The sequence below is a fragment of the Neomonachus schauinslandi genome, chromosome 5 (genome assembly GCF_002201575.2).
Source record: "Neomonachus schauinslandi chromosome 5, ASM220157v2, whole genome shotgun sequence".
Lineage (NCBI taxonomy): Eukaryota > Metazoa > Chordata > Mammalia > Carnivora > Phocidae > Neomonachus > Neomonachus schauinslandi.
The window spans coordinates 112,867,661-112,891,464 of NC_058407.1; the positions used below are offsets into that span (position 1 = coordinate 112,867,661).

At 37.4% G+C, this 23,804-nt stretch overlaps 1 protein-coding gene across 5 annotated transcripts in view; it reads left to right on the top strand.

Moving 5' to 3' along the window:
- The window catches only part of MASTL (microtubule associated serine/threonine kinase like), a 37,634-nt gene that overhangs the window by 3,747 nt on the left and 10,083 nt on the right, over window positions 1-23,804 (top strand). For all 5 annotated transcript variants that reach the window (XM_021687149.1, XM_021687147.1, XM_021687150.1 and 2 more), the window contains exons 3-8: window positions 8,519-8,658; window positions 9,802-9,890; window positions 15,453-15,559; window positions 15,784-15,934; window positions 19,235-19,407; window positions 21,521-22,666. In XM_021687149.1, the coding sequence (XP_021542824.1) occupies window positions 8,519-8,658; window positions 9,802-9,890; window positions 15,453-15,559; window positions 15,784-15,934; window positions 19,235-19,407; window positions 21,521-22,666 (1,806 nt within the window). The remainder of the gene's footprint in view (window positions 1-8,518; window positions 8,659-9,801; window positions 9,891-15,452; window positions 15,560-15,783; window positions 15,935-19,234; window positions 19,408-21,520; window positions 22,667-23,804) is intronic.

The following is a 23,804-nucleotide window of genomic DNA, read 5'->3' on the forward strand; positions in this document are numbered from 1 at the left end:
TGTGTGTGTGTGTGTGTGTGTGTGTGTGTGTGTGTGTGTGTGTGTGTAGGGTGGGGATTTAAGGACTTGCTCTATGTGATTGTCAGGGTTGGCAAGTCTGAAATCTTGCAGGGTAAGCCAGCAGCCTGTAGACCCAGGGAAGAGTTGATGTTGTAACTCAGGTCCAAAAGCAGTGTAGAAGCAGAATTCCTTCTTCTTGGGGTGGGGTGGAGGTGGGGGCATGGAGGACAACACCTTGATCTTTTTTCTTTTAATGCCTTCAACTGACTGGATGGGGTCCACCCAGATTATGGAGGGTCATCAGCTTTTACTCAAAGTCTACCTAAATGTTAATCTCATCTAAAACACAACTTCACAGCAACATTTAGGTTCATGTTTCACCAAATTTCTGAGTACTATGATTAGCCAAATTGATACATAAAAATTAACTATCCCATAATAGTACCTACCTCAGAGGTTGTTATGAAATTTTAATAGGTTAATATAAAGCATGTAGAACAGTATCTGGCACATAGTGCTAAAAATATTGGTAAGTAAAGGACATATACTAGGAATACTATATAAAGTTTGGTATATAGTAAGGAAAGTATTGGGAAGTGGTGGGTTTTGAGCATGTGCACTTTGAGAGTTGCTTGCTTTTCATTTTTTTTTTTTTTTTAAGATTGACTTATTTATTTATTTATTTATTTAACAGAGAGAGAGAGACAGCGAGAGAGGGAACAAAAGCAGGGGGAGTGGGAGAGGGAGAAGCAGGCTCCCCGCAGAGCAGGGAGCCCGATGCAGGGCTCGATCCCAGGACCCTGGGACCATGACCTGAGCCGAAGGCAGACACTTAACGACTGAGCCACCCAGACGCCCCTTGCTTTTCATTTCTAACGAAGAATCTGAGGGAGTGGGAATTGGTGAAGATATTTTGACTACAAATTCTGGAGATCTGACTCCTGAGATGGTCTGTGGGATTAAATGTTTGGTGTCTCCAATAGCTTCTGTTCAGTATGCACAAACGGTTTTCTATGAATGGATGGGTCTTAGGATGTAGATTTTAGACCCCAAATATGTAGTTTACCAACAGAACACTCATTCCTTTTATAATTTGATTTGCCTTCTGGGAGTGGAATCCCTTTATCCTCGATATGGTAAAGGTCTCTTGTCAGTCTGTGGAACATAATTGTGCAACACTTCAACTTTTTGCTATATCAAAAGCTTGAAACTGAAAAGAACCTGATATCCAGCTTCAGACTGTACACCTGAAAACTCAGGATAGATTATGAAAATAGAGTCAACCCTAAAACTCTTTTGGTACCTGATGGTTAAATCCATTTCTAGTCTTTCAGTAAATCTGTGAGTATATTTAAACTGACATTAAATGTGGTTTCAAAGACTTAATGGGAAGACCAGAAAACTTTGGAGAATAAGAAGTTTTTCTAGGACAGTGGTGAGCACCCTATTTAGCACCTTTTTGCATTAGGACTAATTCAGGATCAATAAAAGTTTTTTACACAGTTTAAATACATGAAATGTGATCATATTATACTTACTATTCTACATATTTTTTTCCACTTACTGGTGACCTCATCCTTTCTAATAGCTACACAGAATTACATGGATTTATTTAGAAATTCTGTAATTTTTATAACAAATGTCCTATTAATGAGTTGGTTTGGGTTCTTTTACAATTCTAAACAACACTCCAACAAATACCTTAGCATGAATTGCAGTACCTGGTTGTAATGACCTTCTCTGTAAGAGACAAGACCTGGTAATGCTGTGGGGAAGGGTTTTGAAGCAAAGATACAAATTTATATTGAGGGAATTCACCCTCAGAGTCCTTCAGGAGACCCCCTAGGTTCTAAGAAAGGCAGATATGCGGGTCTACTTTATAGGATGGTTCACTGTCTGAGAGAGTTGAAAAAGGGCGCCTGGGTGGCTCAGTTGGTTAAGTGACTGCCTTCGGCTCAGGTCATGATCCTGGAGTCCCTGGATCGAGTCCCTCATCGGGCTCCCTGCTCGGCAGGGAGTCTGCTTCTCCCTCTGACCCTCCCCCCTCTCATGTGCTCTCTCTCTCATTCTCTCTCTCTCAAATAAAAAAAAAAAAAATCTTTAAAAAAAATACAGAGTAGCAGTAAGAAGGTGAAAACTAAATACTGTAAGAATAATTGACTTTCCATCTTTTAAGCCTGTGGTGAGCCAAATCTGGCCCACTGTTTCTGTACAGTCTGTACAGAAACTGAGCTGAGAATAGTTTTGACGTTTTTAAAATGTTGAAAAAAATCGAAGGAAGAATAATATTTTGTGATACATGAAAACTATATGAAATTTGAATTTCCGTGACTAAATACATTTTATTGGAACACAACCGCATCCTTTTGTTTACTTATTATCTATGGCTGCTCTTGTGCCACATCAGAAGAGTGAGGTAGTTGCCACACAGACTATATGGCTTGCAAAGCCTAAAATATTTACTATCTGGCTCTTTACAGAAAAAGAAGGAAACATTGACATATTCCATTCGCAAAGAAGGTAGGGAACTATTTAATCACACAGGGTATATGGAACAGTATGGAGTAAAGGCATTAGAGAGCACCAGGAAGAATTAAAAGATTAAAAAGATTAAAAACAATATCCTATTAGTTTCAGGTGTAAATCATAGGATTTTATAGATTATGAAATGATCCCCACAGTAAGTCTAGTTGCCATCTGTCACCAAAGTTATTGCAGTGTCATTGACTATATTTCCTGTGCTGTACTTTTCATCCCTGTGACTTATGTATTTTATAACATTTTTTTTTAGAGGGGGGAGAGTAGAGGGAGAGAAAGAATCTTAAACAGGCTCCATGCCCAGCACAGAGCCCAATGCGGGACTCGATCTCACGACCCTGAGATCATGACCAGAGCTGAAATTGTGTTGGCCACTTAACCAACTGAGCCACCCAGGCTCCATAACATTTTTATAGAAGGAGAAAAATATATCATAAGTACATGCTGAAATTTCCAATTCAATGGGAAATTATAGAATTTTTGCTCCTCATCTTTGAAAATATATAACCTATAAAAATATTTTGAAAAAAATGTATTATTTTACCCTGACCATCTGGGTTCTTAATAACATTAACATAATTACTGGTTTGCTTTAACTTATAACATTATGTATATCTAATACTTTCAAAATAACAATATCAATATTGTTTTCTTTTAATTTTAATTCAATTAATTAACATATAATGTATTATTGGTTTCAGAGGTACAGGTCTGTGATTCATCAGTGTTATATAATACCCAGTGCTCATTACATCACATGCCCTCCTTAATGTCCATCACCCTGTTACCCCATACCTCCACCCCCCCACCCCCCCACCTGCAACCCTCAGTTTGTTTCCTGAGATTAAGAGTCTCATGGTTTGTCTCCCTCTCTGGCTTCATCTTGTTTTATTTTTTCCTCTCTTCCCCTGTGATCCTCTGCCTTGTTTCTTAAATTCCATGTATCATTGAGATCGTATGATAATTGTCTTTCTCTGATTGACTAATTTTTGCTTAGCATAATACCCTCTAGTTCCATCCATGTTGTTGCAAATGACAAGATTTCAATTTTTGATGGCTGCATAATATTCCATTGTGTGTGTGTGTGTGTGTGTGTGTGTACACACACATTTTCTTTATCCATCTGTCGGTGAACATCTGAGCTCTTTCCATATTTTGGCTATTGTGGACATTGCTACTATAAACATTGGGGTGCAGGTGCCCCTTCGGATCACTACATTTGTATCTTTGGGGTAAATGCCCAGTAGTGCAGTTGCTGGGTTGTAGGGTAGCTCTATTTTCAACTTTCTGAGGAACCTCCATACTGTTTTCCAGAGTGGCTACACCAGCTTGCATTCCCACCAACAGTGTAGAAGGGTTCCCCTTTCTCTGCATCCTCACCAACATCTATCGTTTCCTGAGTTGTTGTTTTTAGCCATTCTGACTAGTGTGAGGCGGTATCTCATTGTGGTTTTGATTTGTATTTCCCTGATGCCAAGGGACATGGAGCATTTTTTTCATGTGTCTGTTGCCATTTGGATGTCTTTGGAGAAAAGTCTGTTCATGTCTTCTGCCCATTTCTTGATTGGATTATTTATTCTTTGGGTGTTGAGTTTGGTAAGTTCTTTATAGATTTTGGATACTAGCCCTTTATTTCATATGTCAGTTGCAAATATCTTCTTCCATTCTGTCAGTTGTCTTTTGGTTTTGTTGACTGTTTCCTCTGCTGTGCAAAAATTTTTTATCTTGATGAAATCCCAATAGTTCATTTTTACCCTTGCTTCCCTTGCATTTGGAGACATGTCTAGCAAGAAGTTGCTGTGGCTGAGGTCGAAGAGGTTGCTACCTGTATTCTCTGCTAGGATTTTGATGGATTCCTGTCTCACATTTACGTCTTTCATCCATTTTGAATCTATTTTTGTGTATGGTATAAGGAAATGGTCCAGTTTCATTCTTCTGCATGTGGCTGTCCAATTTTCCCAACACCATTTGTTGAAGAGACTGACTTTTTTCAATTGGCTATTCTTTCCTGCTTTGTCGAAGATTAGTTGACCATAGAGTTGAGGGTCCATTTCTGGGTTCTCTGTTCTGTTTCATTGGCCAATGTGTCTGTTTTTGTGCCAGTACCATACTGTCTTGATGATTAAGAGCTTTGTCATAGAGCTTAAAGTCCAGAATTGTGAGCCACCAGCTTTGGTTTTCTTTTTCAACATTCCTTTGGCTATTTGGGGTCTCTTCTGGTTCAATACAAATTTTAGGATTTTTGTTTGTTTCTTTGAAAAAAGTTGATGGTATTTTGATAGGGATTGCATTGAATGTATAGATTGCTCTAGGTAGCATAGACAGTTTAACAATATTTGTTCTTCCAATCCATGAGCATAGAACGCTTTTCCCTTTCTCTGTGTCTTCCTCAGTTTCTCTCATGAGTGTTCTATACTTTTCAGTGTACAGATCCTTTGCCTCCTTCATTAGGTTTATTCCTAGGTATCTTATGGTTTTCGGTGCAATTCTAAATGGGTTCAACTCCTTAATTTCTCTTTCTTTCTCATTGTTGGTGTATAGAAATGCAACTCATTTCTGTGCATTGATTTTATATCCTGCTACTTTGCTGAATTCCTGTATGAGTTCTAGCAATTTTGGGGTGGAGTCTTTTGGGTTTTCCACATAGAGTATCATGTCATCTGTGAAGAATGAGAGTTTGACTTCTTCTTTGCCAATTCTGATGCCTTTTATTTCTTTTCGTTGTCTGATTGCTGAGGCTAGGACTTCTAGTACTATGTTGAACAGCAGTGGTGAGAGTGGACATCCCTGCCATGTTCCTGACCTTAGGGGGAAAGCTCTCAGTTTCTCCCCACTGAGAATGATACTCACTGTGGGCTTTTCGTAGATGGCTTTTATGGTATTGAGGTATGTTCCCTCTATCCCTGCACCATGAAGAGTTCTGATCAAGAAAGGATGCTGTACTTTGTCAAATGCTTTTTCTGCAACTATTGAGAGGATCATATGGTTCTTGTCCTTTCTTTTATTAATGTAGTGTATTATATTGATTGATTTGCGGATGTTGAACCACGTTTGCAGCCCAGGAATGAATCCCACTTGGTTGTGGTGAATAATCCTTTTAATGTACTGTTGGATCCTATTGACTAGTATTTTGGTGAGAATTTTTGCATCCATGTTCATCAGGGCGATTGGTCTGTAATTTTCCTTTTTGGTGTGTTCTTTGTCTGGTTTTGGGATCAAGGTAATGCTGGCCTCATAGAAAGAGTTTGGAAGTTTTCCTTCAGAAGAATAGGTATTAATTTTTCTTTAAGTGTTTGGTAGAATTCCCCTGGGAAGCCATCCGGCCCTAGGCTCTTGTTTGTTGGGTCAATATTGTTATACTAACACTAAAACAATTCAATTTAGGATTTTTTTTTTTTTTTGCAGTTCTTTTTATCCTTGGGATATACTATCAAAATTCTTTTTTTGTTTTTTGAAGTCACTTGAAATCATTTTTTGCTTGATTATGAAACTTAAGATAGTGCTATGGTCATTTGTTTCCCTTTTGTATTGTAGATTTCTACTTAAAAAAGGGAATCCATAAAAGTACTAGAAGAAGGGGCAATGGGTGGCTCAGTCGGTTAAGTGTCTGCCTTCAACTCAGGTCATGATCCCACGGTCCTGGGGTTGAGCCCCATCGGGCTCCTTGCTCAGTGGAGAGTCTGCTTCTCCCTCTCCCTTTGCCCCTTGCCCGGCTCATACTCTCTTGCATGTGCTCTCTCTCTTAAATAAATAAAATAAAATCTTTCAAAAAAAAAAGTACCGGAAGAAAACTCATGGGAATATTTTTTAATCATAAATTGGTGTAGGTATTTTAAGTACAAAATAAAACATATATAGACACAAAATACCATTTACCTAATCAAATAGCAAGTTTGGAGAAAATATTTTCATAAAATACACAAAAGGCTAATTTTACTCCTATATAAACAGATTTTATACATCAATAAGAAAGAATTAAATACCCCAGTAGAAAAATGGGCAAAGAATAGAAGTGATTCACAGAAGACACATAAAAGACCAAAAATAGGGACACCTGGCTGGCTCAGTCAGTGGAGCATGTGATTCTTGATCTTAGGGTTGGGGTTCAAGCCCCATGTTGGGTAGAGATTACTTAAAAATAAAATCTTAAAAAAAAAAAATAGTGTAAAATGGGGCGCCTGGGTGGCTCAGTCAGTTAAGCGTCTGCCTTCGGCTCAGGTCATGATCCCAGGGTCCTGGGAACGAGCCCTGCATCAGGCTCCCTGCTCAGCGGGGAACCTGTTTCTCCCTCTCCCGCTCCCCCTGCTTGTGTTCCCTCTCGCTGTCTCTCTCTCTCTGTCAAATAAATAAAAGCTTTAAAAAATAATAAAAGAAAAGAAAAAATTTTTAAAAAAAATAGTGTAAAGATCCTAAATCTTAAATAAACATTTAAGCAAGTCCATTTTTTCTTAGATTGACAAAAATAAAAAGGATCAATAATTATTGTTGATGAGGATGTAAGAAAATAAACATTATCATGAGCTCAAATAAAGTATCTGTTTACTTATTTATTTACCTACTACTAAATTATAAACTCTTTCAGTGCAGAGACACCTTATTCATGCTTATATTCTCAGTTCTAGCACAGTGTGTAGCACAGATTTTGGGCTTAGTAAATGTGTTAATGATTGTTCTCCTCAACAAACATTGACTAACCTGTATATACCAGGGAAACTCCTGACCTAAAGAGGAAAGAAAGGACTTTGTTTTATGAAGTTCTCACTAGGCAGTATTTTATACCTTAAAACTATACAAATTTTTGAGAATAATAACTAGTGCATGTAGAAGGAGGAATAATAGAGCTTTGCAACCACATAGCAATATTGGATTCAGACAAAAATCATCTGTGGTCACATGATGCTAAGATCAGTGCTTGCAGATTTGTTGGGAAACAGGTTTTTTACATACTCTCAATGTATTTCCCCCATTACTAATTAATTATCAAGGGGGTTAAAAAAAAAGTACTTCTTCATTGGAGAAATCTGGAAGTCCCACCTTAACTAAGTGATCAAAGTCAACATCCCCAGTAATGGAACATGCTGACATTAGGTGTCTCATCTGGTGGGAGTGTCTCTAAGAAAGAGTCAACATTACTTATTTACGATTACTGCCAAAAATGCAAACCTGAATTGAATAATGAGGAGATAATCAAATGTCAAGAAAGACTGCCCCCCTCTAAAAGGCGAAAATCTGTCCCAGATTAAAGGAGACTAAAGAGACATGATAACTAAATACCATGGGGGTCCTGGCTTGGGCAGGGGGGTGAGAAGTCTTATCAAGGACATTTATTTAGATACTCAGAAATTTGAATATGGACAATATCAATTAGATAATAGTATTATACTAGTGTTAAATTCCTGGAATTTTATTATGCTGTAGTTATGTAAGAATATCCTTGTTAGGAGATACATGAAAAAGAATTTTGTGGTGACAGGTCATGACCTCTTCAACTTTATTCTCCAGTTATTTAGCAAAAACTTTAAAGCTATAAATAGCAGTTGTTAATGTTGTCACATTTTTTAAACTATTTAGACTGAATAAAAATCATGTGTTTAAGATATTTATGTTAATAATTGTGTTCCTTTTTTAATTATGTAACAATTATGTTACTAACAAACATTTATTTCATATTCATATGTGTGGAGAGGAAGAAAGCAAATGGGCAAAATGCTCACAGGGGCTGAATCTAGATGAAGAGTATATGGAACTGTTCTTATACCTTTCTGTAAGTCTGAATTTTTATTCAGATTAAACAGTTTAAATTCAATTTAAAAAAACTAAATGGCAACATGAGCAAACTTGGTATTAATGTGTACTGAATGAGAGCAAGAAAATGTGTCTGTTAAAGAACAATGCTAAAAATATATAACTAATACCAAATAATGTTTTTAAAGTAATGATATTGTTTTTATTTTGTAACATTTATATTCCTTTTTGATAGGTAATGGAATATCTTATTGGTGGAGATGTCAAGTCTCTCCTACATATATATGGTTATTTTGATGAAGAGATGGCTGTGAAATATATTTCTGAAGTAGCCTTGGCTCTAGACTATCTTCACAGACACGGAATCATCCACAGGTAAAGACTGACTTTTCTACAAACTATTACTAAAAAGCACAAATAATCAAATTATGGATTAAATATTTGAGTTTGAAATATTTGCATAGGGCGCCTGGGAGGCTCAGTCGGTTAAGCGACTGCCTTCGGCTCAGGTCATGATCCTGGAGTCCCAGGATCGAGTCCCGCATCGGGCTCCCTGCTCAGCGGGGAGTCTGCTTCTCCCTCTGACCCTCCTCCCTCTCGTGCTCTCTGTCTCTCATTCTCTCTCTCGCAAATAAATAAATAAAATCTTTAAAAAAAAAAAAGAAATATTTGCATAATCATTTGCCCATGTATCTGGATTATCTAAAGTTTGGTAGTAACTTGTGTGAGTTTAGAAATTCCATCAACTCGGGGCACCTGGGTGACTCAGTTGGTTAAGCGTCTGCCTTCAGCTCAGGTCATGATCCCAGGGTCCTGGGATCGAGCCCCACATCGGGCTCCCTGTTCAGCAGGAGGCCCGCTTCTCCCTCTCCCACTTCCCCCTGCTTGTGTTCCTGCTCTCACTGTTTCTCTCTCTGTCAAATAAATAAATAAAATCTTAAAAATAAATAAATAAAAGCACTAAGTTTAAAAAAAAAGTATAAATTCCATCAACTCTTCTTTTGTCTCCCCTCCCTGTGCTTTGAATATGTTGCATTTAGCATGGGTACACCATTTGTTGTGAAGAATATTGAATCTTTTTTCCACTCCCTACCATCATATAAAAGTGCTCTACTTTATAATGCCAACTGACTTGCAGTGCGCAAAGAAAGTCATGTTCTAAGTGGCTCTTCTCAGTTAAGGCTTAATCTTACCCTCCATGAAAGAGGTAAATATAATTTTGGTGTGGCCTGAGGTTTATTTTATCAAATGAGGTTTATTTGTTGTAATGAACTATCTATGAATAATGCCAAAGATAATCTAGTATTAAATCAGTTAACTTTCTCGTAGGTTCAAATACACAGAAGATTATTTACTTTTGAGAGTTGTTTTTCGCACTTTCAAAGCCAACAATAAGTGCCTTATTTTAGAGAAAATAGGGTTTGATTCTTCTGTAACTTGCTGGGTTTTTCCCTGCTCATTCTAACATTAACACTAGCTCTTTTTTAATTATCTGCTATTTGTCTTCTGTATGTGCAGGGATTTGAAACCAGACAATATGCTTATTTCTAATGAAGGTCATATTAAACTAACAGATTTTGGCCTTTCCAAAGTTACTTTGAATAGAGGTAAGAAAAATAGCAGGTAAGTACCTTTTTAAAAACCCAACAACTAAAAAAATAAATGCCCAACAACTACATACTATTAACTTACACTATTTTGTTAGTTTATAATGCTAAAATTTGATGATTATTTGTTCCAAAAAAGACTAGAAAGGTATAATGATATTTCCTTTCAATTGAAGATGAAAAATGGAAGAAAAAAAAAGATGAGAAATGGAAATCATTCCTAAATCATCAAGGGTGCTCAAAGATCTTTGGATCTTCAAAGAGGAACTCACAATTTCTGTTCTTCTGACTTTTTGTCTCTACTGAAACTGGTTTGACCAATTAAACATCAGTAAAATGACTAAAATAACTATAACATGATAAACAGTAATACCTACAGAACTTATTCACACTGATAGGACCACCACCAAGACCTTGATAAACAAGGGGCAAAGAAACTGATCACAATCCACACACACATACACACACACATATATATGGGAGTATGTTAATTTCGCTACTGGTAATGAAAGAAATGCTAATTTAAAAAATAATGAGTGAATCATTTCACACTGTTAAGCTAGGCAAAAAAGAACTGAAGATCTAAAATTAATGAGACTGCAAAAGCACAGTTAGTTTTTTCAGAAACATTGTAAATTAGCATGGTACTTTCCAACGGATATCTACCAATGTGTTTTAAGAAACAAAAGAGTTTAATTCTTTTTGACCTAATTAGTCTATCTTGGAATTTATTCTAAGGAAATGGTTCAAGAGAACAAAATAGATGAATAAAACTTTGTAGCAGCATTGTTTCTAATAGGGAGAAACTAGAAATTACTTAAGTTTATCATAGAAACATGGATACTTGAGAGCTTATCAACTTGGTAGCATATTGTATTCTCTATTAAAATGGTAGCAGATAGAAATAAAAACAGGATAGCAAAAACCTGGGCTTATAACTTATAAACCACGGGATTATAATTATTTGAAAATAAATACAGGTCTATAATTCTTTATCTGCAAGTACAAATTTCAAAAACTTTTGAATACCTGAAGATTTTCATTTAGTTTGATAAAAATCTGACCTGAGCTGATATGGGCTATGTATGGTTTTTATTACTCCCATTTCATGTAACTACTCAGATTCTTCACAGCAGTAATAATAATATTTGAGTACACGTGGCTAGATCGGATGCCACTAGGAATGTTCCTTACTGTACAGTATACTGGATATTTACCCAAGGAAAACAAAAATACTAATTTGAAAAGATAACATGCATCCTTATGTTGATTGCAACAGCATTTCCAATAGCCCAGATAGGGAAGCAATCCAAGTGTCCATCAATAGATGAATGGATAAAGAAGATGTAGCGTACACACACACACACACACACACACACACTCTCTCTCTCTCTCTCTAGAATATTACTCAGCCATAAAAAAGAATGCGGTCTTGCCATTTGTGACAACATGGACAGACCTGGAGGGTATTATGCTAAGTGAAATAAGTCATACAGAAAGACAAGTACCATATGATTTCACTTAATATCATGGAATCTAAAACAAAACAGACAAAAAAAAGTGGAGACAGAGAACAAACTGATGATTGTGGGGGAGAACAGGCAAAAGGGCAAAATGTGTGAAAGGGAGGGGGAGACACAGGCTTCCCGTATGGAATGAATAAGTCATAGGGATGAAAAGTACAGGATAGCAAATATAGACAATAATATTGTAAAAGCATTGTATGGTGACAGACGGTAGCTACACTTGTGGTGAGCATAGTATAACGTATAGAGTTGTTGAATCACTAGGTTGTGCAACTGAAACTAAGGTAAAATTGTGTGTCATACCTCAATAAAAAAACAACAAAAAAATAAAAAACCACTATATATTTATCACATTACCTTTCTAAAATCTAAACATCTTTTAATTGTGAGGCAAATCTAACTCCCTGGGTTTCAGATAAGATACTGGAAAAAGTCATAAATCAGATAAATTTTGTGTTATGGTGATATAACAGTTTAATATTTTTTATTTTATTTTTTTCCTATCTGATGATTTATTTAAAATTTGGCTCCCGGGGCGCCTGGGTGGCTCAGTCGTTAAGCGTCTGCCTTCGGCTCAGGTCATGGTCCCAGGGTCCTGGGATCGAGCCCTGCATCGGGCTCCCTGCTCCTCGGGAAGCCTGCTTCTCCCTCTCCCACTCCCCCTGCTTGTGTTCCCTCTCTCGCTGTGTTTCTCTCTGTCAAATAAATAAATAAAATCTTAAAAAAAAATAAAAAATAAAAATAAAATAAAATTTGGCTCCCATGGTGAACCTGCCTGGCTCAGTTGGTAGAGCATGCAACTCTTGATATGGTGGTCATGAGTTCCATCCCCACATTGAGTAGATGGCTTACATAAAAAATAAAAATAATAAAAATAAAATAAAATACAATGTGCCTCCCAAATAATTCTACATTTATATTAGTATAAATAGTAATATGACAAACATCTTTTAAGTATACAGATTCTGAATTTGGTTTTTCCCTTTTTTAATAGTAGTAAAAAATTCATAATAAAAAATTTGCCATTTTTAGAAAGTGAATTTTTTTTTTTTAAGTTCAGTAGTATTAACTATATTCACATTGTTGTGCAACAGATCTCTAGGACTATTTCATCTTGCAAAACTGAAACACTATACCCTGATCTCCCCTTCCCCCCACCCCGGCAACCACAATTCTATTTTCTATAGCTGGGAGTTTGATTATTTTAGGCACCTCATATGAGTGGAATCATAGAGTATTTGTTGTTTTGTGACTGACTTATATCACTTAGCATAATGTCCTCAAGGTTCATCCATATCGCAGCATGTAACAGGATTTCCTTCTTTTTAAAGGCTTAATAACATTCCATTATACGGATATATGCCACTTTTTTTATCCATTCATGTGTCAGTAGACATTTGGGTTGCTTCTACCTCCTGGCTATTGTGAATTATGCAGTGAACATGAATGTATAAATATCTCTTAAAGACATTGCTGTCAATTCTTTCCTGTACATACCCAGTTGTGGAATTCCTGGGTCATATAGGAATTCTATTTTTAATTTTTTGAGGAGCTTCCATTGTGTTTTTCATAGTGGCTGCACTATTTAACATTCCCTCCAGCAATGTACAACGTTCCAGTTTCTCCATGTTCTTGCCAACACTACTTATTTTCTGTTTTTTGATACTAGCCATCCTAATGGGTATGAGATAATACTTCATTATAGTTTTGGTTTGCCTTTTTCTGTTGATTACTAATGTTGAGCATCTTTTCATAATCATGTTGTCTGTGTTATCTTTGGAGAAATATCTGTCCATGTCCATTGTCCACTTTTTAATTAGATAATTATTTAATTGTTGTTGGGTTGTAGTCCTTTATATACTCTGTACATTAACCCCTTATCAGATAACTGATTTGCAGATACTTCCTCCCATTCTGTATGTTCCTTTCATTCTGTTGATTGTCTCCTTTGATATGCAGAAATTTTTAAGTTTGACATAGCCCCATTTGTCTATTTTTGCTTTTTGCCTGTGCCTTTGGAATCCCATCCAAGAAATCACTGCCATATTTTTTTTTTTTTTTTTTTTAAAGATTTTATTTATTTATTTGAGAGAGAGAGAATGAGAGACAGAGAGCACGAGAGGGAGGAGGGTCAGAGGGAGAAGCAGACTCCCTGCCGAGCAGGGAGCCCGATGCGGGACTCGATCCCGGGACTCCAGGATCATGACCTGAGCCGAAGGCAGTCGCTTAACCAACTGAGCCACCCAGGCGCCCCTGCCATATTTTTAACATTTAATTTATAAAAGATTCTTTTTTAAAAAAGATTTATTTATTTTTATTTTAGAGAGAGAGAGCGTGGGCACATGAGCAGGGGGAGGGGCAGAGGGAGAGAGGCAGAGGCTCCCACAACTCTGAGACCACCACCTGAGCTGAAATCAAGAGTCAGTCGCCCAGCCACTTGAGCCACCCAGGCGCCCCTAATTTATGAAATATTCTTTAAGATGTTTATTGTTATCTGTTAGTCCTTATTTCTTCATCAATGTGTGATATAAATAAAATTGTTAAGTTCAAATTTTCAGCTTACCTTTAAAAGTCTGATATCACATAGGAGGGCACCTGGCTGACTCAGTCGGTGGAAGATACTGATATCAGGGTTGTGAGTTCGAGCCCCACACTGGGTGTAGAGATTACTTAAAAATAAAATCTTTTTAAAAAAGTCTGATACCACATAGAATATTATACTTTTCCTACCATTTTTGGTGGGGGGCGTGTGATTTTTTTTTTAATTATTTTTTAAGGGGCACCTGGGTGGTTCAATTGGTTGGGCATCTGCCTTCAGCTCGGGTCATGATCCCAGGGTCCTGGGATTGAGCACCACATCGGTCTCCCTGCTTGGCGGGAAGCCTGCTTCTCCCTCTCCCTCTGCCTGCCACTCCCCCTGCTTTTACAGTCTCTCTCTCTGTGTCAGGTAAATAAAAAATCTTAAAATAGGGGCGCCTGGGTGACTCAGTCGTTAGGTGTCTGCCTTCGGCTCAGGTCATGATCTCAGTCCTGGGATCGAGTCCCACATCACGCTCCCTGCTCGGTAGGGAGCCTGCTTCTCCCTCTCCCACCCCCCCCCCCGCTTGTGTTCCCTCTCTCACTGTCTCTCTCTCTGTCAAATAAATAAATAAATTTTTTTAAAAACCTTTAAATAAATAAATTTTTTAAAGTAATCTCTTTACCTAATCTAGGGCTCTAACTCATGACCCGGAGATCAAGAGTCGCATGCTCTACCGCCTGACAGGCACCCACCATTTTTGATATCTAAAGAAAACAGTACATTATGTGTGAATGTTGAATTATTTTACAAAGTTATGCAGTGAAACTGATAAAAATTCTGCATCAGTTTCTATCTTGACCTACACTTGCACCTGTTAGTTAATGGGGGGCCCATAATTTGTACTAATTCCTTAAATAGATTGTGATTTTGAAATTTTAATTTATATTCCTAATATTCCTTTCTTAATTTTTCTTACCACATCCTTTTCTAGTATTTGATTTACCAAGAATTATTTTGTTGCCAGTTAGATAATACTCTTGTTTGGTGATTGAGTACTCCCTAATTTGGGTCATTACTGTGTTCTATTCATTCCAGAGCAAGACTCTTTTCTATCAAAGTTTAATGATTTCAATCAGTTGCTTTTTTTTAAATAGGGAAATATTTATCTCTTTTTTTTTTTTTTTGACCCCTTTCACCCATTTCTCCTATCCCCCACCCCTGCCTCTGGCATCCCACGCAAACTTGTTCTCTGTACTTGTGAGCTTAGTTTTGTTTTGTTTCTTAAGATTCCATATATAATAGAGATCGTATAGTATTTGTCTTTCTCTGTCTGCTTGGTTGTATATGTTTACTCTGTGGCATGGTGGCGTCTCTGGATACGTTCATCTTACACAAGCCAGTGTTATATAGATAATGTGGAAAGGGGACAAAGTTCAGAACAGATGATTAGTGGCTAGTAAGACAATAACATTGAAGTTTTTAAAGAATTTCATATACTTTTCTTTCCATACATAGATATCAATATGATGGATATCCTTACAACACCATCAATGGCTAAACCTAGACAAGATTATTCAAGAACCCCAGGACAAGTGTTATCTCTCATCAGCTCTTTGGGATTTGTAAGTACTTGATTAGAAAAAAGTCACATGACATGCCCTTTCGTGATTGCCGTTTAAAATTTTAAATGCTTTTTTAAAATAAATGTTCAAAATAAATTTAAGTATCAAGCATGTTGAGTTACTTTAACATTATCTACTTAGGTGGTATAACAGTCTATGTATTTAGGTGATGTTTTTGTGGAGGTAAATCTTAGCATTTGTTTTTGTTTTTCTCTCTTTAATAGTACACACCAGTTGCAGAAAAAAACAAAGACTCTGCAAATATTATTTCAACCCATGTATCTGAAACATCGCAGCTTTCTCAAGGACTAATTTGTCCTATGTCTGTAGATCACAGGGATACTACTCCTTATTCTAGCAAACTACTAAACTCATGTGAGTATAAAAAAAAAGGTAGTTTATTCCATTAAGTGTGTCTTTTGAGGAACAAATGTTTTTGAATTTTTAAATTTCTAATATGGGGGGCGCCTGGGTGGCTCAGTCGTTAAGCGTCTGCCTTCGGCTCAGGTCATGATCCCAGGGTTCTGGGATCAAGCCCTGCGTCGGGCTCCCTGCTCCGCGGGAAGCCTGCTTCTCTCTCTCCCACTCCCCCTGCTTGTGTTCCCTCTCTCGCTATGTCTCTCTCTGTCAAATAAATAAATAAATAAAATCTTAAAAAAAAAAATTTCTAATATGGGTTTGAAATACAAATACTTGAACAGTCTGTGGCATTCCTATCGTGAATGCCATTTCTGACACAGATTGTTGCAAATCTTTTTTTTTTAAATAAAGATTTTATTTTAAGTAATCTCTATATCCAACATAGGGCTGGAGCTTACAACCCCGAGATCAAGAGTCACATGCTCTACTCACTGAACCAGCCAGGCGCCCCTATTGTAGATCTTTAAGTCAACAGAATAAAATACCTAGCTAATGAGACATTCCTCAGTTAGCTTGGTATTAGAATGATCATTGGGTAAATTTCACTATACTGGGTCTATGGAAATCTTAAATAGAGAAGATGTAGTACCTATAATATTTTGTGTCTTTATAAAATTATTTCCAAAAGATTTTGAAATAAAATAGTTGAAGTAAAGATATAATTTTTCATTAGCTCACAATGAAAAACAAAAGTTAAGTAGTAGAGGAAGAGAATGGGACATTTGTATAGCACTTAACTTCACCTTTTATAACTTAACAATGGTGGATGATTTAGATCTCTGCACTCGATGTTCTTCATCTTGGGAATGTGAATAATGATGCTTTGAAGAGCAATTAGTGTTACATGTTTTCATAGATGTTACCTCATTTTGAATTTGGTCCTCAAATCTGTACATATCCAGGATATCTCCCTTACAAGTGAGAAAATTAATGTTTGAAAATAGTTACACACTAGAAGTGGGTAAGCCAAGTCCTGATTGCAACTATAATTATCTGTCCACTGACCCTTTCTTCCAAAGTCAATGAGTCTTATTTCTTCTGTCAAAATCACTTCTGTGGAAATCAAAATGGCTGAAAAACATAAATAGCTTTGATAATAAAAACTACTAAAATACAGAATATGCAGATGTTACTACAGCCTTATTCTTAAATGAAAGTAATTGCATCTCCCTTAGTTGTTTTTTAAATCTAGTCAGAAGTAAATCAGGGCAAGGCACTGCTGGTCACCAAGTGGATATCAAGATGAATAAAAGAGGGCCTTGCCTCAGAAGAACTTGTAATTCTGTGTTGATTACATGTGTAAAGGGATAACAATAGCAATCCTCTAAAATAAAATCGCAAGAAGGATACTGTGATACAACACAGAAAGTGTTAAATGCTAACTGAGAAAATCAGGAATGGTTCTCAATGAAGATATAGCAATAGCTCCAAATGTATTGGAAAAAGGCATTTCGGATAGACGCATGAACAAAGGCACAGACACTTGGAAGTATTCCATCTTCAGACAATGGGGACTAAACGTGTTATGTGAGAATGCGAAGCATGGGCAAGGGGAAAGGAAGCTTAGCAGGTAGATGGGGAAGGATCAAGTGTCATTACAGGGAACCTAGAATTTAAGCTGTAGAAAAAGGGGAGTCCTCAAAAGTTCCAAAGAGGGGTGCCTGGTGGCTCAGATGGTTAAGCGTCTTCCTTAGGCTCCAGTCGTGATCCCACGGTCCTGGGATCGAGTTCCACATTGGGCTCCCTGCTCAGTGAGGAGCCTGCTTCTCCCTCTCCCTCTGCCCCTGCTTGTGCTCTCTCTCTCTCTGTCAAATAAATAAATAAAATCTTAAAAAAAAAACAAACAAAGAGGCACCTGGGTGGCTCAGTCGTTAAGCATCTGCCTTCAGCTCAGGTCATGGTCCCAGGGTTCTGGGATCGAGCCCCACATCGAGTCCCACATCAGGCTCCCTGCTCGGCGGGAAGCCTGCTTCTCCCTCTCCCACTCCCCCTGTTTGTGTTCCCTCTGTCACTGTGTCTCTCTCCGTCAAATAAATAAATAAAATCTTTAAAAAACAAACAAACAAAAAAACACAAAAGTTCCAAAGGAATGGTCTGATCATATTACTGATCCAGAAAACTCTTTAGCAAATATACAGTATGCACATGGCATTGGGGTAGACACAAATTTCCACATTCCTGCGGCAGGTGGCAAGCTGAGCAGTTTAGTCAAATATCAAGGTCAGTGTCCAATGAGTTTGAGGAATTTCATTGAGAGGGTTTATGTACCAAAAAGAAAGTTACTTTAGATGGCCATTGAAATTCTATTTCTAGTTTTAAAGTTCCAAGATTCATTAAATCAAAAAATTGTAAGAATTTACTTGAGATTAAAGTCATGAGTTCCCCTTCTTTGGGAAAAAAAAGACAAGATATACATATCTTTTTATATACATAGAAAATCTGTATATACACATATTTTTAGTAAAAGCCTATTGTGTCTCATAAGTTCAGGAACAACAGTTTTTAGCATCATTATTTGATAGACAAACATGTATCATGTAGGTGATGCTGCTTTCTTGTACTGGCTTGCTGTTAGCCAATTCACTGTTACTTGTTTTACCCAGTAGTATGAAAAGTCCCTTATGGATGTAGATAATTCACCCTTGTGAGCACATAAGCCTCAACATTAGAATAAAGCTATGTTTTTTATTTGAGAGGGAGAGAGAGCACAGGCGGGGAGGGGAGGGAGAGGGAGAGAGCATTTCAAGGAGACTCCATCCTAAGCCTGGAGCCTGATGCTAGGATCCATTTCATGACCCAGAGATCACGACCTGAGTGGAAACCTAAGAGTCAGATCCTTAACTGATTGTGCCACCCAGGTGCCCCTAAAGCTATGGTTTTAATTAAATACAAATTGAACTGAGTAAATTTAGTCACATTCCTATCATATCATATCTGGATATAGCATATGAATAATGCTCCTTTACAAGAAGAGTTTCAAAGTGGATAATGGATTTCCTCCTAATTACAGCTTAGTTCTTTTGTCCTGATTTTCACCTGTGAATGTTCAGGGTTTGCTTTTTTTTCCCTAAACGTTCACAACAGTACTTGTATGTCTAAAACACCTGAGCCATCCTGGCGGATCGGATAATGTTTACACAGACAGAGCTCTGATGTACAATACTTAATACTTTGCCTAATTATCTGGAAAGATTCAAGTTTGGTGAGGAACTCAGAAAGATGTACATAAGCCCCAATATTTTTTCTTCCCTATAGGTCTTGAAACAGTTGCCTCCAATCCCGGGATACCTGTGAAGTGCCTAACGTCTAATCTCCTGCAGTCCAGGAGAAGGCTGGCTACATCCAGTGCCAGCAGCCAGTCCCACACCTTCATATCCAGTGCGGAGTCTGAGTGCCACAGCAGCCCCCGATGGGAGAAGGACTGCCAGGTTAGAGTGACATTTATCCCAACCCCAGCCTCTTTCCTATGCACATTAACGGTGGAGACACTTTATACCTTTCCATGTACATTCTATAAGGAAATGAAACTGTTACATGAATGGCAGTCAAGGTAGTCTTCATTTCCATGTATAATCTGTCAAATTATTTTTAAATATTTCATTTCTCATTCAAATGCAGAATTATTCATGATTAATATATAATGAGCTTGCAGAAAAATGATAGTAAATATTTGGTTCAGGGCATCTAGATGGGCTTTTTTTTTTATTTATTTATTTATTTTTAAAGATTTTATTTATTTATTTGACAGAGAGAGACAGCGAGAGAGGGAACACAAGCAGGGGGAGTGGGAGAGGGAGAAGCAGGGTCCCCGTGGAGCGGGGAGCCAGATGCGGGGCTCGATCCCAGGACCCTGGGATCATGACCTGAGCCAAAGGCAGACGCTTAATGACTGAGCCACCTAGGCGCCCCAAGTTTTAAATTATAACAAAGTTTCCTTCATAGACTGCAGATAAAATAATGTTAGATTAGAATAATGGCAATACGCAAAAAGTAAACCTTCTGTTTGAGTAAATAATTTGGATTGTATTTACTCCTTATTCTATGAGTATGAGTAGTTGTATCTCAGTAATATGATTTTCTTCATTGTTGGATATTTGTGTTCTAGAAGTAAAGTCAGATTATTTTTTAGTGAAGTCAGTGTTTCTTGATCTTTTTTCCTTCTCTTATAGGCTGCTCTACAGGTAATACACGCTACAGGATAAACAGATTTCCTTTCCTAATAACTTGTTTCACCTCTTTGCTGTTCAAGAAGGCATATTGTATAATATTTCAAACCATACACAGCTTTACCTTCTCCCTACCACTTCTGTATCCGTGGGGAATGCAATGATTGGATTATAGTAGTGCTTCTCAAGTTATGATCAGAGGAGTGACGATGGACCACAAGGGAACCCTGATAAACCCTGTGCTAATCCCTGGATGATCTGTGCCTGCAGATCTATGAGTTGTAATTTAGGGATTTTTGTTATTGTTGTTCATGACTAAGCACTCCTTATTATTACTAAGTAAGTTAATAAAGTCTGATTTTTATATACCAAAAATAGGCAGTATTTGAGTTTATTGAAGACACACTCTTACTGCGTAATCTTGTAAAAATCCGGATTACCATACACCAATGTATGATACTCTGTATAAAGCTCTGATCACACAAAAGCACCTGCAGATAGTTAGAATTCAAACAGATTTTAAGGAAAGTGGTTTGTTATCAATGCCTCATCATTTCATCTTGACAGTGGATTTTAGTTCCTGTTATTTTGAGGTTTTAATTATAGATCATGATTAGTTTAGCTTTATCAGCTTGGTTTTATTATACGTGTACGAAGTGATACCTGTTTACATTAACAAAATTTTTGTCTATAATTTTCCATTAACTGTATTTTAAGTCCTGTGCATTTTGTAATTCAAAACAGAATCGTCTATACCTGTATTGCAAAGAAAATATCTATATAATATAGCGTTACCCTCGACTTTGCCTGAAAATGTTGCTTATTAATTTGTCCTAGCTAAAGAACATGTATCAAATATGTATTATAGAGGGGCGCCTGGGTGGCTCAGTCGTTAAGCATCTGCCTTCGGCTCAGGTCATGATCCCAGGGTCCTAGGATCGAGCCCCACATTGGGCTCCCTGCTCCGTGGGAAGCCTGCTTCTCCCTCTCCCACGCCCCCTGCTTGTGTTCCCTCTCTCGCTGTGTCTCTCTCAAATAAATAAATAAAATCTTAAAAAAAAAGAAAACATGTATTATAGAATATCAAATACACATTATACAAGTACATATTAAATTATGAAAAGACATATTAAAGAATAGTTTATTTGAATTTTAGACCAGTGTTTCACTCAAAATATATATAAAAACATGCTTTAATTGTTTATATTGCTCTTTAATTCTCTGTTATCATTGCTCTTTTGTTCCAATGGAAAGTGGGAATAGGTAGCGTAGTAGTTTATGGAGTCATTAATCCCACCTAAGTCAAGAGAGGTTTTAAAAGGTTCAAGAATCTCAGTTTTATACAACTAAAAAAGTGTTTTTTCCTCCCTCTCAGGAAAGTGACGATGCACTGGGCTCTACAGTGATGAGTTGGAATATAATAGAAAAGCCTTCATGTACAAAATCTACCGATTCCATTGAAACCAAAGATTTCAATAAAAAGGATCTTGAGTTAGTGCTTTCTCCCATTCATAACAGCAGTACCATTCCTGAGACTGGAAGCTCTTGTGTAAACCTGGCTAAAAAATGCTTCCCCGGGGAAGTTTCTTGGGAAGCAAAAGAACTGGATATAAATAATATTCATGTGGCCACTGACACAGCACAGTCTGGTTTTCACCAGTCAGAGGAGTGGGCTGTGGATTCTGGTGATAGGACTGAAGAGCACCTCGGAAAAAGAGGTTTTAAAAGAAATTTTGAGTTAGTTGACTCTAGTCCTTGGCAGAACATCATACAGAATAAAAAAAACTGTATAGAGCAGAAGTCTAGAAATGAAATGAGCGATGGTTATATAAATCAAAGGACAGGCTTAACAACTGAAGTCCAAGACCTGAAGCTATCGGTATGTGGTCAGCAAAGTGACTGTGCTGATAAGGAGAACATGGTCAGTTCTTTCTTTGATAAACCACACACCCCAGAAAAATCACCTACCCCGATGATAGCAAAAAACCTTCTGTGTGAACTGGATGAGGATTGTGACAAGAATAACAAGAAGGACCTCCTAAGTTCTAGTTTTCTATGTTCCGACGATGAGAGAGCTTCTAAAAGTATTTGTATAGACTCTGATTCATCTTTTCCCGGAATTTCTGTCATGGAAAGTTCATTAGAAAGGCAGTCCTTAGATCCAGATAAAAGCATCAAAGAATCCTCTTTTGAAGAATCAAACATTGAAGACCTACTTACCGTATCACCCAGCTGGCAGGAAAATACCTTGCCGAAAGGTGATGAGAATCCTGCTGTCCAAGGCAGTAGCCAAAAAATGTTAGCTCCGTCTTCGGAGGTGTTGAAAACATTAACCTTATCTAAAAGAAATGCTGTAGCTTTTCGAAGTTTTAACAGTCATATCAATGCGTCCAAAAACTCAGAACCATCCGAAATGAGCATTACCTCTTTAGATGGAATGGATATTTCCTGTGTTTATAGTGGTTCATATCCCATGGCTATAACCCCTAATCAAAAAGGAACATCCTATATGCCATATCAGGTATGTTCTAACTTTTTGACACTTTGTCGTTAGATTTTATAACCATAAACTATGAAGGCCAGATACTTGCCTCTCACCTAGACTATCTGAGATTTTCTGTTCTGCTGGTTGGGAATCTATAGATTGTTGGAGGTTTTGATGCCAAAAGGTAAAGCTGGTAGCAATTTATTATTATTAACTATAGCACTTCTTCATTTGCTTCTAGCCTTTCACATATTTTCTTTTCTTTTTTTAAGATTTTATTTATTTGAGAGAGCGCATGCATGCACGAGCAGCGGGGAGGGGCAGAGGGAGTGGGAGGAGCAGACTCCCCACTGAGCAGAGAGCCCAATGCTGGGCTCGATCCCAGGACCCCAGGATCATGACCTGAGCCAAAGGCAGCCACTTAACCAACTGAGCCACCCAGGCGCCCCTAGACTTTCACATATTTTCAATCACATGTTTACATATTTACAGTCACATATTTTCACTTGACGACAGCAACTCTAAGATACAATATTAAAGTTCACTCTATCTTACTCCCTTTTAAGGACCTTCCTAGATTATCTCTTTTCTTTATAGAAAATAGTTGCAAAATATATATTTCAAATCTTATGTTATTTTTATTTTCTAAACCTTTATCTTAACAAACCCAAAGTTTCATTTTTTTTTTCATTTTTTGGAGACATGACATAAAATTGAAAGTACAAACTCTGAATTAGGGTCACAAGACTTGGGAGTTTTCTATTCAGAACTTACTGAGTGACTTAGAAGTCTGTTTTCCTCAGAGCCTCAGCTTCTAACCTCTCTTAGAATATGCTGACACCTCTCCCACTGGTCTCACAGAGTCCTTGTGAGACCACAAAGTATCTTTAAAACTTACATACCAATTAGCACAGGAAGTTATTTATATTGGGCGCCTGGGTGGCTCAGTTGGTTAAGCGACTGCCTTCGGCTCAGGTCATGATCCTGGAGTCCCTGGATCGAGTCCCGCATCGGGCTCCCTGCTCGGCAGCGAGCTTGCTTCTTCCTCTGACCCTCCCCCCTCTCATGTGCTCGCTCGCTCTCTCTCATTCTGTCTCAAATAAATAAAATCTTTAAAAAAAAAAAAAAAAAGTTATTTATATTTTGTTCCAGCTGATGTGTTGTCCCAATAATT